At 30.2% G+C, this 18,226-nt stretch overlaps 1 protein-coding gene across 15 annotated transcripts in view; it reads left to right on the top strand.

Moving 5' to 3' along the window:
* The window catches only part of LOC145324876 (uncharacterized), a 33,460-nt gene that overhangs the window by 834 nt on the left and 14,400 nt on the right, over positions 1-18,226 (top strand). For 2 of the 15 annotated variants that reach the window (XM_080167582.1, XM_080167575.1), the window contains exons 3-18: positions 80-164; positions 373-435; positions 528-557; positions 659-715; positions 820-916; positions 1,044-1,133; positions 1,262-1,453; positions 1,542-1,660; positions 1,918-1,995; positions 15,250-15,297; positions 15,433-15,524; positions 15,594-15,705; positions 15,842-15,898; positions 17,138-17,314; positions 17,550-17,680; positions 18,004-18,101. In XM_080167582.1, coding sequence (XP_080023708.1) covers positions 80-164; positions 373-435; positions 528-557; positions 659-715; positions 820-916; positions 1,044-1,133; positions 1,262-1,453; positions 1,542-1,660; positions 1,918-1,995; positions 15,250-15,297; positions 15,433-15,524; positions 15,594-15,705; positions 15,842-15,898; positions 17,138-17,314; positions 17,550-17,680; positions 18,004-18,101 — 1,526 coding nt within the window. Of the gene's footprint in view, positions 1-79; positions 165-372; positions 436-527; positions 558-658; positions 716-819; positions 917-1,043; positions 1,134-1,261; positions 1,454-1,541; positions 1,661-1,917; positions 1,996-2,080; positions 2,129-3,567; positions 3,663-4,191; positions 4,304-4,426; positions 4,478-5,324; positions 5,502-5,717; positions 5,861-5,992; positions 6,088-6,580; positions 6,657-6,816; positions 7,016-7,236; positions 7,350-11,277; positions 11,357-11,657; positions 11,748-11,854; positions 12,177-12,346; positions 12,437-12,607; positions 12,693-12,799; positions 12,863-12,952; positions 12,983-13,057; positions 13,115-13,213; positions 13,302-13,407; positions 13,498-13,682; positions 13,863-13,974; positions 14,076-14,468; positions 14,547-15,249; positions 15,298-15,432; positions 15,525-15,593; positions 15,706-15,841; positions 15,899-17,137; positions 17,315-17,549; positions 17,681-18,003; positions 18,102-18,226 lie in introns of those variants that run through there. The other 13 variants (XR_013881343.1, XM_080167574.1, XM_080167572.1 and 10 more) reach the window with 13 other exon arrangements.

Raw genomic sequence — 18,226 nt, 5'->3', positions numbered from 1 at the left:
ACTGAATAAATTAATAATGAAATCCAAATTTTTGCAAACTTGTTATTTAAATTCAGCAAAGATAAATAATAATATTTAGGATTGTGTTTTGTTGCTTCCAGATGTTGATATTTCATCAATTAAAAAGATATTTTACAAAGTTTATACTTTTGCTTTTACCCAAGGTCAGTTATAAAAAATACTAGTATTCAATATACCTTGTGAAATATAAATAATTTGGAACAAAAAAATTATTTTATATCCTTATTCAAATGGTATGTTTCTAAATCATAAATCAAATCTTTGCTAAGCCTTTTTAAGAATCCTTGTCATTAAAACTGTTATTTATCACCTAAAAAGACTTTTAAACACACATATAAATATGTATTATAGAGCAACCATTGCCTGGTGAATGGAGTAAAGATCCATTAGCAGATCTATTTTCATCTAAGTCAGGTAATAAATAGTTTGGTAAATATCATACTAATACATGTACAAAATATTTTTAAGACTGTCCAAAAGTTGAAGGGAAATATTCTTTATTTTAGAAAATATGGGCTTTAATTACATGAAAGAAGGTAAAATTTATTTCAATTTAAGAATAAAAAATTGTATACATTATATAACTTCGCTTTTATGGATTTTGAAATCTTCTATTAATTCATATAATTTTGAATAGAAAATGATTTTGATGATACAATGCTACCTGATACTTTTTGTGATAATCAAGAAAATGGTAAGAAATTAAAATTAAAATTTATAAATATCCCATAAGAAATCAGTTAGACATGTTTACTTTGTATTTGCATTCTTATTATAAAGTGACTTATCATATTTAAGATATAGGAGATGTAGGAGAAGATAATTTTAATACTGGTTGTAATGGAATACCTTACAACAAAGTTTTAATCAGAGAATGTAGAGTTGATTTAGAAAGGTAAAACTTTAATTAAGTATAAATGATTTTTTATCATTGATTCCTTATTTATTTCTTTTATATTGCAAATTTCTTTTTAATTCTACTTTGTAATATGAAAATTGTTTAATGCTGTTTATTAATTTAGAATTGTTGTACCATCATATTTGATTGCATCCAAATCAGATTCGCGTCACACCGCAGAAACATCACAAAAAATTAGCCAAGCTTATAAAAGGTCAGAAGGTACTTTTTATAAACCATGTTTCAGAGTTTCTCAATTGTAGGAAAAGCACTCAAAAAAAATTTCTGATAAAACTTCATTACTCAAGAGATTTTAAATTCAAATTGTTTTATATTTTTTAGAAGAAAGTTAAAAATGAAACGCCTGGAAACAAGAGACAAGAATATTATGAAGAAAATCAAAACTAATCTAAAGAGCTTAAATAAAGTGTCAGATATGAACAGCTCAAGTGATGAAGAAATGTCTGTTTATTCTTCTGAGACCAACACTAAAAATCAACCAGTGCTTAAGAGAAATAGAAGAAAAAATGTAAGGTAAGTTTAGAAAATAATATATAATGCTATGGCCTTCAAAAAAGTATAAGTTTTTCATTTGCACCTATTTTCTTAATATTGTTGACAGGAAATCATATGAGAGTATTGCTGGTATGGACAGTGAAGATGAAACTGACAAAGAAAGTAATTACGGTGGTGGTAATGATAGTGATTTTCAAGTGGAAAACTTTGATAATTCAGATTCAGGTTTGTAAAATGCAAAACATAGGTCAATTTCACTCGGGAGTGTACTGGTACCCTCCCCAAATTAGTATAATAAAAGACTTTCCTAGGACCTTTGTAAATTGTAAAGGAAACTCATATCATTCAGCAAGATTTTTTGGTACACACAGATGGTCGTTCTGTTGTATTTATTTAAGGATTTTGGATTAATAACTTGCCTCTCTGAAAAGCTTTACTTCCACCTTACATGATCCTTTTTCTATGATTTATTAACCTTTCAGAAAAAGAGGAGGATGAAAATAAAAGAGACGAAAAGAGAAGAAAAGTGATACATTTAAAACCAGAGGAGTTGCCTACAGGTGGTTATAAGGACTTCTTTTTTTTATCATAGAATATTTTGTTTCTAAAAAAATCAATTTTGCTAATAAAATCTTTTTCTATTAGATGAAAAATTTGTTGAATATCAGGAGAAAATTAAGCAGTACTGTGAAGGTAAGCAACAATTAAACTGCGAACCAAAAAAATAGGCAAATCTGAATTTGCAGAATAACAGCTTTAATATTCATTTAGGATAATTTTACTGTAAATATAAAATTTAGATGCAGCTTTTGGTTACAAGTTTCCACCTTTAATTTTTGCTTAATCAGCACCAATGAAGCACAAGATCTCAAAAACAGCATTTTGGTTAAAAACTGGTGAACCAAAAAGATATGCAAATCCAAAACAAATCAATGGAAAAACGATTTTGTTTGCATTTTTCTCCTCTTTTAAAGATTGATTATGATAAATTAACAATTTTTTAAGGGATTTATGCATTTAATATTATGAAATATAGTATAAGATAGAAATTAAAGATATTTTTAAATAAGAAATAATAGAAAAAAAAGAAATTCGACCCCTATCACTTTAGAGGTCAGCTGCTGGCCTCTAGTTTAATGGGTGTAGCCTAATACATGTTAGAGATAAAAATTAACCTGAAAAGTTTACAAAAATGCTTTTTAATGTGTTAAAAATTAACATTTTAAAATCTTGATTTTGAGGATGATGACCTTTCAGATGCTCCTATTGGTGATGATGGTGAGCCAAATGTTATCTAAGTACATGCCCATTACAACAACTTGTCTATCAACCTATGTACCATTTTTTGTAGTCATAGCAATCTCCAATGGAGCCAAGAGACAAGAAATATAAACATCTTCAAAAAATGACAATATTTACCTTATGAATTGGAGTAATTAAAATTGCTACTTTTTTCTTTTTTAATACAGCTTGGCTGGAGGCTGCTATGAATACCATGGTTCAATATATAAGTTGTCATCATGGTCATGCACTTTAATAACATTTGGCTCACCATCACTACCCGTAGAAGCATCTTTTAGGCCATAATCATCAAAATCAAGATTTTAAATGGATTTTTTTAACACATTAAAAATCATTTTTGTATACTTTTGGGAGTAACTTACATCTTTAACATGTATTTAGCTTCATCCACAAGACTGAAGGTCAGCAGCTGTCCTCTTAAGTGATAGGGGTCGAATTTCTTTTCTTCTAATATTTCTTATTTTAAAAAATCATTAATTTCTACCTTATACTACATTTCATAATAATAAATGCATAAATCCCTTAAAAAATTGTTAATTTATCAGAATCAATCTTTAAAACAGGAGAAAAGTGTAAAACATCGTTTTTCCATTTCCTCCCATATCTTTCTGTAATCATAATTAGTGGTTGAAATGTTGGGCACTCAACTTAATAAACCAAACTAAAAAAAGTCCCCAAAGTTGTTAGGCTAACAAAAAAGAAAACATTACTATAAAACTTTGGGGACTAGTGTAATAAACAATTCAACTTGAACTGAAATAAAAAGATTTTGGATGTGTAATTTATTTATTAAACAAAAAAAACTTTTTAATGTGATTTATTATTTTTAGATGATTGTATAGATATGGCACCAGAGGATTACTGGCGTCAAATTCATGGACTTACAATTTATGATCTCAAAAAAGAAAATATACATGATGTGATTGTAAGTAATTATTGTTAATGCTTCTTGTAGTTTGTATGTCAACAGTCTCCAGTTTGCTTGTATTTTTTTATGCCTATTTAAAAAATTGTCTGCCAAAGTAAGAGATAGTGTTCATGTGTGTCTATCTAAATTAAATTTTGGGTATCTTGACCCTTTTTATCAAACTTTCAATTTTTTGGCACAAAAGTTTGCATACCTAAGAAATTTTCTTGACTAAATATTTTAAAATTTAGTTTTCTAATTAAGGCATTAAATTTCGTTAGAAATAATCTAAAAAATTTCATGTCCTTCTGACCATTACGGACACACTAACAGACAAGTTAGATATAGAGCAGTGAGATGCCTATTGGTAATAATCAGCAGCAATTATCTGCTAATCTTAGAAAACAGACAATCAAATCAGCTTTCCTGCAGATTCAGAAACAAGAAGTCCTTTCTACGCTTTTTGAGCCCAAAATTTATAGACTGGATGCTCATTGCTCATTTTTCCTAAAAATCTTGAGAAAAATATTTAATGTAACCATTTTAGGTTTGTCCAATATGCCTCTCTCAAGCACAAGTATTGTCAATTTACTTTAACCACCTTCAAGTTCACAAACTTAGAAATTTTAAATGTAAATGCATGCCAACAAGTTCACCAGGTATTTCTAGTTTAGGAACATTTGTAATACTAATATTTCAAAATAATCAAAATCTATATAAATATTTTTTAATAGTATTCAGTGATTTAGATTAATTGTATATTAAAATTTTAATTATCTTAGTGACAGAAAAGCTTAGAAGGGTTGCTGATCAATTTAGTAATATTCCTAAAGGTATTTCTTATAACTTTTTGTTCTAATAAAAGGGATACTTGCATGAAGTGCATTTCAGAAAGATAATTTCAAGCATGAGTTACAACTATACCATCAAACACATGATTTTGTATTACAATAATTATATTAAACAATTAGACATCACTAAATTAGTCGTCATCTGTTTTTGTGACAACAGGACAGCAATAAAAGTTACATAGATCCCCAAAAAAATATTTTCTTGTATAGATATTTTTGAAACTACCTGATGAAAATTTAAATTCTCTCAAATAGGTATATTTCATATTATAGATTTAGTTTAAACAATTGAACAGAAAAAATATGGAGTTCACTAAATTCAAGTTTAAATGCACTTCGTGCAACTACCCCTTTGTTCACCAGCGGCGTGCAGAGGGTCTTGCCTGGGAATGCGCAAAGCACACATGAAAATTTGGATCATAATAGCTTTTCTCTTATTTCTAGAAGAAATGATTAACATTTATCTAAGCTATAATAACCAATCAAAAGCTACTGTGAGAATACGACAAAACACAACTTCATTTTCTTTCCATGGTCCAAGATATGGGTTTTTTTGTATGAAGGGGGTTTATAGATACACGCCTCTCGGTGTCCACCCACCCACTCAAAAATCCTCAAACTGACCAGCTCAGTACTAATATTTGTTAACACCTCCCCTGAATTTATGGGGTGTAGAAGGGTGGACATCTTGGGGGTGTATTGCCCCACCCTAATTTTACCAGGGGGATGAATACACTGCGCGTCCCAGGTAATCACCTAAAAGTAAATTAAATCATGATTTTTTTAAGCCGCTAGGAGCTATACAACTACATATTATATATTTTTATAGTTGTGAATGGTTCATACAGTGAAGAATTTAAGACAGCAGTGATTGATTTGTATGTTAATGGTTGCCCATACACAAAAATAGCACGTGAACTAGGTGTTAGTACTGCAGGTCTTTGGAATCTGGTGCTAAATCAATCAAAGGAAATCAAAGAAAAACATGTTCTCATGAGGGCTAAAGGTAACTTTAAAGTAAAAACCAAAATTTACATTTTCCTTTTACCAACACAAGTTTTACATGTTAATGAAGTCTTAATTACCACCTTGTTGAATATTTATTCATATGTAAGAAAATAAAAATTGTTAGGAAAAAGAATTTGAAAATGACTAAGGACATTTAAAAGAAACCTTTAATTTACCCTTGAACATAATATTGATTGTGAATTTAAAATTTTAGTAGATAAATGTGAAAAAGATTTGAAGGAGTTGAAAAAAATGCATGTCCTCAAAGACCATTGGAAATGGATAAAATGTGATAAATGTCAAGAATACATGGACCCAACAAAGATGCAAAAGCATTTGGCAATTAAACACAAACAGGTCTAAATTAAATATCTAAATAACTGTCAAAATTTTTTGGTTACAATTGCTTTATAGGATTCTAGAATTTATGAATAAAGAAAAACATTCACCCTAGCCGCAATTTTGCTACAATTCCATTATTTTATTTAGCTTGAAGAAACCCAATGTGAGTTTTGTAATGAGAAGTTCAAACAAACAAACAGTTTTGGTTTTCTGCTTCACATGTCAAGACACAAGGCAGAAAAGTAAGTTTTAGTAAACTAGCCAAGGAGAAGGGAAGAAATGCATTATTAAAATTGGGATGGGATGTGGGGGGGGGGGGGGATAATGGGAAAGCACCCTAATTATGTTGTGAAAAATTCTAAAATTTATATGATTTTCTAAACTAGGTGTAATGCCTTGGATAAAATTATTTTGATGAGTTTCAGATATCTAATTTTTTTGGAGGATAAACACTATATTCTTAAAATAAATTTTGTGATATTTCTCCAAATAACTTCTCCCACACTCTTTTTAACTGGGTCTATTTTTAAGATGGTAAAATATGTAGTTTTAATTTTTTAATCTGAAAAAAAACATTGATTGAATTATTTTTGGAGGCATTCAATTGAGAATACCTAATATAGAATTGATATAAAGTTATGAATAAATATTTGTTTTCTGTAATCCAACTTATTTTTGTCATTGTCTTGTACTTCAGATAACTTTGTTTAACTTCATCTGTAATTTTTATTTAAGGTTTACATGTGATTGTGAAATTGAGTTTGTTAGTCTCAAGCACAAAAATCACCATATGCAATCAGTCCATCTAAAGGTACAATTTTGATTTCAATCTATTTGCAAACTTCATTATTTAATTCATATATTGTTAGTAATCAATTATGTATTGTAAAATGTCTTAGAATGAAAGTGTTGTAAACAAGAAGTTTTCGTTCATGAAAAATATTTCAAATCCGAATCTAGATATTTTTAAGGAGTTTGCTTGTTGTGATCAGTGTAATGACGTGTTCAAAAATATGAGATCATTAGAAACACATAAAGAAACACATAAAAGAGAACATTCTAAAAATTTCAAACTCAATCAAAAGGTTGTTTGTGACAAATGTGGTAAAGAATTAGGATCTTCACATAGCTTAAAGATGCATTTAGAGACAGTTCATAGTCAACCTACCACTAGGAATATAGAGAATATTTCAAGGATTTTTAAGTGTTAAATAAATTGTACCTATGCTTAATTTATTTTGAACACCAAAACTTTCTTACCTCAAGGAAGGAATATGTAAGATGAATTTTAAAGTTATTATTGACATAAAAATTAAGTAGAAAGGGAGGGAGGGATGGGGTGGATTATAAGCATTCCTTATTTTAAATCTTTCTAAATTCTCTTACCTGACTTAGGCTAGAGCAATGTGAAAAATGCGCCAAGCAAATGAACCCACAAAGGTTAAAATATCATAAATGTTACAAAAAAAGAATAAAGAAACTTTGTAAATATTGTGGCAAACAGGTTTGTTTTATGCTCTATTGCATAGGTCTTCTGTCTTATAAATACTAAAATTTGTTTATTTATAAAAAAGACACCAATAAACAATAACATACAAGGACGACAACATTCAAAAGTAGCTGAGCAGATGGTAGATGGATACACAGTCAAAGGGAGTTATAGAGCTAATGAATAATTGTCAAGAAAAGATGAGAGGGAGAATATTCTATAATGTATAAAAAAGCACATGACAAAATAGAAGTTAGCAAATGATTCCAAAATAAGAGCATGTTCCTGGTGAGCTGGTGCAGTTCATGGTGGTCTAGTTCTAGATAAGCTTTGCTTCCAAGATTCCAAATCACTAACACTTTGTAGGATAGTTTGATGTATTGAATAATGTGCAAAGACATACTATACAAATATATTTACACGTCAAGATTAATTAGGTTAGGTTTAACAGAATCAGGGTGGGCATACAAAAAAACCACCCAAAAAAACCCACCCAGGGTTTTTTTTAAAAACCCAATAAAAACCCTTAAAACCCTGTTTTTTAAAGGGTTTTTTGGTTGGATTTTTGGGTTGGGTTGGGCTGGGCTTTTTAAAAAAACCCTGGGTTTTTCCCCACCCTGAGTTACAGAATCGTTTTCCCGTTCTGAATAGGGAAATGAGACAACAATACTATAGATAAGTTAACAATAGCATCACAGTAAGAATCAACTAAACATAAGAAAAGATTAACACAAAATATTATTCTGTACAAATCTGGTCTGTCCTGCTATTCATATATTTTTTAGTAGCGAAGCTACTCTATAATTCACTTTGTCCGTCCGTCCGTCCGTCCGTCAGTCCGTCCGTCAGTCCGTAACGCTATGGGGGAAATGGGATTTACTCAGCTCCTATAAAAGATAGAATGCTGAAATTTTTTGACAACATTCCCATCATTAAGGAGCACAATTGACTATAAAACATCATTGGCGTTCGGACCGATTTTTAGCAGGTTTTAGGCTATTTTTATATTTTTCACATTTTTCTCCATATCTTCAGTGTTTATGGTCCGATTTTCAAAATTTTTTCAGTTACAGATATCAAAATTAAATTTCCCGTCGTTTAAAGGAACAACCATGAAGGCCAGACTGCCTTTTCAGCAGGTTTTAGGCTATTTTTATATTTTTTTAACATTTTTCTCCATATCTTCAGTGTTTATGGTCCGATTTTCAAAATTTTTTCAGTTATAGATATCAAAATTTAATTTTCCGTCTTTTAAAGAAAACAACCATGACGGCCAGACTGCCTTTTTAGCAGGTTTTAGGCTGTTTTTTATATATTTAACATTGTTCTCCATATCTTCAGTGTTTATAGTCCGATTTTCAAAATTTTTCAGTTATATATATGAAAATTAAATTTCCCGTCTTTTAAACAAAATAACCCTGACGGCCAGACTGCCTTTTTAGCAGGTTTTAGGCCATTTTTATATATTTAACACTTTTTTCCATATCTTCAGTGTATATGGTCCGATTTTCCAAATTTATTAAGTTAAGGATTTAAAAATTAAATTTTTTGTCGTTTTAATAAAACAACTAGGGTAAAGCGGGGCGAACTCGGTCTTTTTTTCGGTTTTTTGAACCTGCAAATCGTAAAAATTATTTTTTTTAAATGGGACCAAGACCAGTAGAAAGATCTCGGAAAAGTCGATCAGGTCCTAAAAGGACGTTAACCTAGGACATTGGGAAGTTTGTCAAAATTGATCTCTAAAACGGCACCGACTTCGCCCCGCCTTGAGGCGAAGTCGGTAGGGCATTTTCAAGCTTCGAAAAATCGATGACGTATTGATTTTATTACAGCATGCCCAAAAGGTAAAAGTTGCTAAATGTAATAAAGAGTATGCACAAAAATTTTTATTAAGTTAGGTCAATTTTTTCTACCAAAAAAAAAAATTTTCCAAAGTACGCGAAATTTGACTTTTTTTTTCGAAAATTTTTTTGATAAAAAACATAAAAATACTACTAGAAAAAATAACTTGTTATGACTTTAAAGGCCTGATCCTTAAAATTCAGGCAATTTTGAATAGATTTGGCCAAAAAAAAATTAGTTCTATTAGCAAAATTTCCTAAAAAAATCAAGTTGAAAAAAAAGAGAAAAGTTTGGCAAAATCTGTGGTCGATTTTCCAGTCTCAAAAAACCTATGACATATTGATTTAATTACAGCATGCCCTAAAGGTTAAAGTTGCTAAATGTAATAAAGAGCATTCACAAAAAAATATGAAGATCGGACAATTTTTTCTACAAAAAAAAATAAATTTTTTCCAAGTACGAGAAATTTGCCTTTTTTTCTCGAAAATTTCACTTTTTTCTATAAAATTGAAAAAGTTAGTATAAAAAGTGAAAAAACCGAATTCGCCCCGCTTCACTTTTAGTCGATTTAAGAAAAAACTATACAAGCTTTTTTAAAGTTTTAAACGGAAATGGATAGCCTGTTAGATTCTTAATAAGTCCCCTGAAGACGTCTAAGCTCTAGCTCTTACCAGTTTTTCGCCAACTTACCGTTTTTCCGACCGAAGCAAAAAAATCGAAAAAAAAATTTTTTGTCGTCCGACTTTAAGACCCAATAAGTACCCTAAAAATTCATCTCACAAAAATTTAATTTTATACTTTTTTGTAGGCAATTTAATAAGGAACAAATTTGATTTTATGTTTTTTTCTGTCAGTCGATTAGAACATGGAGAAAAACGTCATTTAATGAAGGTGGTCAAAAAAATACCGACTTCACCTCAAAACCGAGATCGCCCCGCTTTACCCTATGACGGCCAGACTGCCTATTATCAGGTTTTTGGCTATTTTTATATGTTTTACATATTTCCCCATATCTTTGTATATTTTGATGCAATTTTCAAACTTTTATGGGATATCTGTATCAAAATATTTTTTCCCATTGTTATGAGCATCTTTAATATAATTTACTTTGACCATCGTCATCATGCAGTATAAAACAAGGTTTCATGTTTATTTTATCCAATAAATCTATTCTTGATTTTTTAGTAAAAACCTTTTAAATCTACGTATTCCAATCGATGATTTTTTGTGCTTCGCTACTTATGGATGTTGTCATCCTTGTTTTTTAGTTTACTAGAATACGTAGACATATAAAATTAATGCACTTAACTCATTTGCTTAAGTTCAGATGTCAACAATGTGAAAAAGGTAAACTTTAACAATATACAGGGTGCACCACATAAATACGGACTTTTTCTTATTTTTAAACAAATAAACATAAAATCGTAAATTTTAAAGACTTTATTGAATTTTAAAAACTAGGAAGCAACCTAGGTATATGACTATTAGATTATTTAATAAAATCGCCGCCAGCCTTAATCACCGCCTCTACCCACCCCCTGAACCGCCCGCCGACCCTGGTCACCATGTCCCTGTTCAAGCAGGCGGAGTTCTCCATGATAGGAGCAATGAGAGAGGTCTTTTTGGCATGGGCGCGTCTATTGGTTCATGCTTTAATGGCGCTCCAGGCCCTAAAGTCCATTGGATTAAGATCGGGGCTGCTGGGAGGCCACATCTCCTTAAGGAGTGAGTAACAGCAGGATCCAAATTAACCCATCTTTAAAGCTACCCTTTGACACGGTGGCTCTCATTTGGGCCAAGTCAGCTGGGATAGAGAGCTCTAGTCTTTTCTAGTGTTTTCACTAGGTATCTGATAGTATCTCCAGCAAGTTTCATTAGTCCATCTCACCTACAGATGGGCTGAGGTCAGATTTAGTAGGCCCAAGTCATAAATCCACGGTAATTTATCTGCGCAATTCGAATCTGCCTTGTTGAACATATGCGCGGCCAGCTCGGCGTACACGTCCTCCATCGTCCAAAGAACGAAACGAAACAACAATAATATAGATAAGTTAACAAATCTGTAAGCAGGTATTTATCTCTATTCATATATTATTTTTAGGTTTCTCAATTGGCTTCTCATATAAGAGCAATGCACTTAACTCATTTGCTAAAGTTCAAATGTCATCAATGTGAAAGAGGTAAAAAACCTAATATAAAACATACCTATTCAATTTGGCATGTTTATATCCTGTAGTTCTTGATCCTTTATTATCAGAAAATAAAATTATTTTCATGAGCACAGAACCCAATCCCTCCCCTTATACCTTATTTTATAAATAAGGGAAAGAATACTTGTTTATTACTCCCCCTCCCGCAGAGGTTATAAATAGGAAAGGAACTACCACCAATCCTCCTTTTCCTACTATTTTCAATGTATTACAAAAATAAGGGGAGAAGTTTAATTTTTTCTCAAAAAGTATCCATTTATTATTAACTAAGGATTTGACAATAAAAGAAGATTACAAATCCATAAAATGAATGTTCATCTGAAGTTGAGACCCTATAGTTGCAGATATGGTTGTGAATTTGGTAAATGTTCTTTTTTTATTTTATTCTGATAGTATACATAATTTTTTTGCATATTTTAAACCTCCAACATCCCTCCACTATGAATAATTCTATTTGTTTTTCTTTAGCCTATAATGATAAGAGCAATAGAAATCATCATGAGAAAAAGAAACATGGAGGACTATACTCATCAGCACAGAATAAGAATGAAGTAAAAGAAGATCACAGTGAATTATAATATATGTCAGAGAATTGTGATTTACTGATCAAGTCCATCCATGTTGTTCACTATTTTGTATTGTTATTTTTTTCAGACTATTATAGTTTTAGTCTTGAATAAAAAAAATGTTGGCCATGGAAAAGCTGCAGCAGCCATTTTCAAATATGTTATCTTGGATTTTAACTGAGTTACAAGATAACCAAGAAGATTACATTTCAATTGTGTGTAAGGTGAACAAATGGTCTAATTTATTATCATTTGTATTGATAAGAAATCACTATTTTAGAGATAAAATACACAGTCTTTAAAAGCTTGCCTTTTATTATTTACAATCAATAGAATGATATTTCTTTCTTGAACAACATGCAACCAATTAAAACACCTTTTATTTGCACTATAGGAAGGAAAAGAGTTCAGAACATCTGGTTTATTACTAGCAGCTGTGTCCCCATTCATTTCTGATCTTCTTAAGTCAATTACAGATTTTCAGGTTATAGATATGAAAAGTTGTTTAAGCTTTACTGTTGCTTAATATTTGATGTATTCTGAATTTGGTGTTCAATTTTACTATGTAGTAAGAATATTTTAAAAACATTTTAGTTTTTAATTTGAATAATTTCTGCCAATTGCACTTTTATTTTAAATTACATTTTACATTTAGGATTGTACAATCGTTTTACCAGATGTGGAAATTTCTTGCATTACAGTTATCTTTGACAGAGTCTTATCTTTTACTTCAACACAGGGTTTGTACTATTTTCCATATAAAATTAATTTTTGGTGGTTCCTATACCTGCCTTTTCTTATGCTTACTAGGTATCTATTGAAATAAACAAAAAAATATTTATTATAGAGCAACCATTGCCTGGTGAATGGAGTAAAGATCCATTAGCAGATCTATTTTCATCTAAGTCAGGTAATAAATAGTTTTATGAATAAAATATCTTTCTAATATGCAAAATATTTTTAAGACTGTCCAAAAAATGATTTGAAATATTTTTTTTAGAAAATAGAAGCATTAATTACATAAAAGAAGGTAGGTAAAATTTTATTTAAATTTTGAGAAATACAAATAGATAAATTAAAATTACATAAACTAATTTTTAAATAGAAAATGATTTTGATGAATCAATAATACCTGATACTTTCTGTGATACTCAACAAAATGGTAAGAAATTAAAGTTGACATTTGATTTATAAATATTTTTAAGAATAAAGTTGGGATATGCTTACCCTCTTAGTTGTGAAGTAATGATTGATGTTTAAGATGCAGGAGAAGATTATTTTAATACTTGTTATAATGGAATACCTAACAACAAAGTTTTAATCAGAGAATGTAGAGTGGATTTAGAAAGGTAAAATTTCAATAAAGCCTAAAATGATTTTTATCATTGATTCCTTATTTCTTTCTTTTAAATTCTTAGTAATATAAAAATTGTTTAATGCTGTTTATTAATTTAGAATTGGTTTACCATCATATTTGATTACATCCAAAAAAGATTCTCATTACACCCTAGAAAGATCACATAAAATTAGCCAAGGACACAAAAGGTGAGTGCTTTTTTATATAAATAATTCTAAAGTTTGTTTAAATGAAGTGGGGGGGAGAAGGGGAGGGGGGTTGGAATTTAGAGTTCTGTTTTTGACACATTAAGACTAAAGGAGAAGCACCCAAAATAAAGCTTCTGGTACTTCATCAGAGATTTTAAATTAAAATATTTTTGATATTTTTATAGAAGAAAGATAAAAATGAAAAGCCAAGAAACAAGGGAAAATAATATTATGAAGAAAATCAAAACTAAACTGAAGAGCTTGAATAAAGTGTCAGATATGAAAAGCTCAAGTGACGAAGAAATGTCTGTTCATTCTCCTGAGACCAACACTGAAAATCAACCAGCACCTAAGAGAAATGTGAGGTAAGTTTAGAAAATATTATATAATGCTATGGCCTTCAAAAAGGTATAAGTTTCAATAAAAAATATTATTGTTATATTTTGCTTTCACCTATTTTCATAATATTATTAACAGGAAATCATATGAGAGTATTGCTAGTATGGTCAGTGAAGATGAATCTGATGATGGTAATGATAGTGATTTTCAAGTGGAAAACTTAAACAATTCAGAATCAGGTTTGTTTTCTTTTGTTTTCATCTACAATTTATGTCAAAATTAATGTTGTGACAGCTTTTGCAAAAGTTAAAATATAGAATATATTGGCACTAGCGTCTATGCCATAAGAGCAGTCAACCCATTTTTAATTTTAGTTAAAAAAAGAAAATATACCTAAAAGTTAGGGCCGATTCACTTAGGGAGTGTTTTAGTACACTCTCCAATAGTTGAAAACTTTTCCAGAACCTATGAAAAGCTATATTGTAAAGAAGGTTTATAATGGTTCAGCATATAGCAGGATCTTTTTTACTTTTATACAAGGATTGATAACTGGCATCTCAAAAAAGCTTCACAATCACTGAACATAAATCATGATTGATACTTTTTCTATGATTTATTAATACCTATTACAGAAAATGAGGAGGAAGAAAATAAAAGAAAAGAAATGAGAGGAAGGGTGATCCACTTAAAACAAAATGAGTTGCCTACAGGTGCTATATCAACTTTATTTTCAGTAGCGAAGCTACTCTATAATTCCGTCCGTCCGTCTGTCCGTCAATCACGAAGTGGGAAAAACGTGATTTTCTCGGCTCCTATAAAAGATAGAAGGTTGAAATTTTCAGGGATTAATTATGTTAACTTCTTCATATTTTCACCAAGTTTCATTAAGATTCGTCAATGTATTGGGATGCTAGATCGATTCCTATATTTTTAAGTTTTCATGGTTTTCTCAACTCCTATTCAAGATAGACGGCGGAAATTTTCTGGGATTAAATACCTTAATATTCTGCATCCTTTTATTAATAAGTTTTATTGAGTTTTGTCCATTGTTGGGGTGATAGTTCGATTCCTAGATTTTTTACTTTTTAAGGATTTTCTTTACTCCTATTCAAGATATACGGCTGATATTCTTAGGGATTAAATACGTTAACAATTTCTATATCCTCACAAAGTTTCATTAAGATTTGCTTTTTGGTTGAGGTGCTAGATCGATTCCTAGATTTTCACGTTATATATCTTACAAGGTTGCGTGATTTTGTAGGTTAATGTTTTTTACGAAACTGCTCTGCGTTTTTTCCGGATATCCATCCATAATTTTTTAGCTTCGCTACTTATGGATGTTGTCATCCGTGTTTAATAGAATATTTATTTCCATAAGAAATCTTTTTTTTCTTATACAATCTTTTTTATTAGATGAAAAATTTGTTGAATACCAGGAGAAAATTAAGCAGTACTGTGAGGGTAAGCAACAATTAAAGTGAATACATACCTAATTCATGTGAAATAGATTTAAAGATTTTGGTTAGTTTATTTTTCATTAAAAAAAAGAATTTTTCCTTCTAATGCAATAATCATCAATATATCAATTATTTTCAGATGATTGTATAGATATGGCACCAGAGGATTACTGGCGTCAAATTCATGGACTTACAATTTATGATATAATAGAAAAATCACATGATGTGATTGTAAGTAACTATTGTTAATGCTTCTTACCCCAAAAAAACTTCAATAAATAATTCTTGTATTCGTTTTAGGTTTGTCCTCTATGTCTCAGTCAAATACAAGATTTGAAATTTTACTTCAGCCACCTTCAAGTTCATAAACTTAAAAATTTTAAATGTCAATGCATGCCATCAAATTCACCAGGTATTTATATTTTAGGAACTAATTTAAGAAATTAAAATATTAACTATTCAAATTTCAATCTACATTCTATAAAAATATTCTATAAGTAGGATTCAGTCATTTCTATTCTATATTAAAATCCTACTTATCTACATAGAGAATATGACAGAAAAGCTTAGAGGGATGGCTGATCAATTGATTAAGATTTCTAAAGGTAATATTTATTGTTTTTTTTTCTACTAAAATTTGGTTATCACCTAAAAGTTTAATGCTTCATTATTTTATCATGGCTGTATATTAGGGTGGGTCGATTTTGAACATTTTTTTTCTGAGACCAAAGCGGGGATCTGCAAACGATTTTTATGAGTATAATACACCTCTGGATGATTTAAAATTTATCCTAAGTCTTAAAACCGCTGACGACCAGACGTTCAATTGTATAGCTATTTGCAAATGGGTGTCGAAAATTTATTGAATCAGAACTATGGCTTCATGGTGCTCCCAGGAAAGGCATTGAGGAGTAGAATCAGAAACTTTTGACCGTTTTAAAATATCTCTGTCCTTGCCTGAAAAATCTCAAAAATCTCTTCAAATTGGACAATTCTCAATAAACCTTTAAAAATGGTGGTTTTTTAGTCATTTCTAAGGCTAGGAATGAGATATTTTGAAACGGACAAAAGTTCCTTATTCTACTCCTCAAGGCCTTTCCTGGGAGCACCATGCAGCCATCATTCGCATTCAATATTTTTTTTACTATCATTACTATCTGGTCGTATGTAAAAGGATGGTAAATAAAGGGTAAGGAAGCAAAATATGACTTTGACTGACTTATAGTCGGAAATTTATTACATAACTGGGGAAATGCACAAAAATATTTAGCCCTCTAGCACTAATATAAACTGAGATAATAAGTAGAGATGACTTGAATGTCGTCTTTGCATATTTTTTTATCAATGAAATACATTTTTAAGTGGTCGCATTCTAAATATCAATTTTTCAGAATTCTTTTTCGGTCACAAATTTGATTTAAGTTAGTTTTATCTGTTGCACATCCCCTCTTTGTCTAATTCCGATATGAACCCGCCCTACTGTATATTCTGCAAAGTTGACCCTGCTAAAGGGTGGGGATAAGAAATAAAAATATGTGGTTGGGGAAAAAATGTAAAAATTAAGAACACTTGATAACATTTTTTCCATTTTTCTACCCTCCTTGGTGAAAAAAAAAACTAAAAAGAATATGTGGTGATATGAATGAAAGGAAGAGTTCTGAAAATATTATTCCATTTTATCCCCTTCCTTGCTGGAAAAAAACTAGGAATGGAAAAAAATTAAAAAAATTGCAGCAGGGTAAAAAATGAATCTTGTGCATAATATACACACCCGCATTTTATTGAAGCCGCAAGGAGCTACACAACTAGTATATACAATATACATACCTTTTTTTTTGTTCTAGACTCAAATGGTTCATGGAGTGAAGAATTTAAGACAGCAGTAGTTGATTTACTTGTTAGTGGTTGCTCACATCTAGAAATATCACGTCAACTAGGTGTTAAATATAAATGGGTTGTATGGCTGTGGATGAAACAAACAAAGGAAATCAAAGATAAAAGAGATCTCATGAAGGATAAAGGTAACCTTTTTATTGTAAAAGCTAAATTGTCAATTTTTTGCTTATTAACACAAATCTTAAATATTGCCCATGTGAAAAAATACAAATACAAAGAGAACAAGGTTGACTACATCTTTTAAAACAAAGCTCTTAAACTTTATTACTGTTATTAAATTATATTATTAGCAATATCTAAGAATTGCATAGAATTCTCATACCCTCAAACATAGAACATATCTTGCATCAAAAATTTTAGCAACCAAATCTGCAGAGTTGAAAAAGGTGCATGTTCTCAGAGACCATTGGAAATGGATAAACTGTGATAAATGTCAAGATTATATTGATCCAACAAAGATGCTACAGCATTTGGCACGCAAACATAAACAGGTATAAAATTTCTGAACAACTTTCAATATTTTTTGGTGACAATTGCATTTTAGGATTTCACAATTTATATCTAAAAGAACAACTCACCAAAGCCAGAATTTGGGAACCACAATTTTTTATGCATTTCAGCGTATACCAACAATGAATTTAATTTTTTTAAATCACAAAACCTACACACGATTTTCAGCTGTCGTTAAGGGGCAACTCATAGTAGAATTGATGACTATTTTATCTTCCCCCAAATATCATTTGAGATTTATTTTGCTTGTTGGCTATACCTTATGCGTTAATATAGCTAAAACTTTTGGTATTAAATTTTTTAGCACGATGAAACCCAATGTGAGATTTGCGATGAGAAGTTCAAAAGAAATTCACGCAGTTTTAGTTTTCTACTTCACATGTCAAGACATAAGGCAGAAAAGTAAGTTTTTTAGAGAAATTAGCCAAGGAATTTTATCTTTATGGGGAGGGAGGTATTGCAACAATGTAACAATGTTAAAAACCTAAATGTGGTGAGAAATGTCTTCAAAATTAATTTGATTTGTA

Source organism: Acartia tonsa, chromosome 7, assembly GCF_053477335.1.
Source record: "Acartia tonsa isolate MP-2025a chromosome 7, ASM5347733v1, whole genome shotgun sequence".
NCBI lineage: Eukaryota > Metazoa > Arthropoda > Copepoda > Calanoida > Acartiidae > Acartia > Acartia tonsa.
This window is presented reverse-complemented; position numbering and strand designations above follow the sequence as displayed.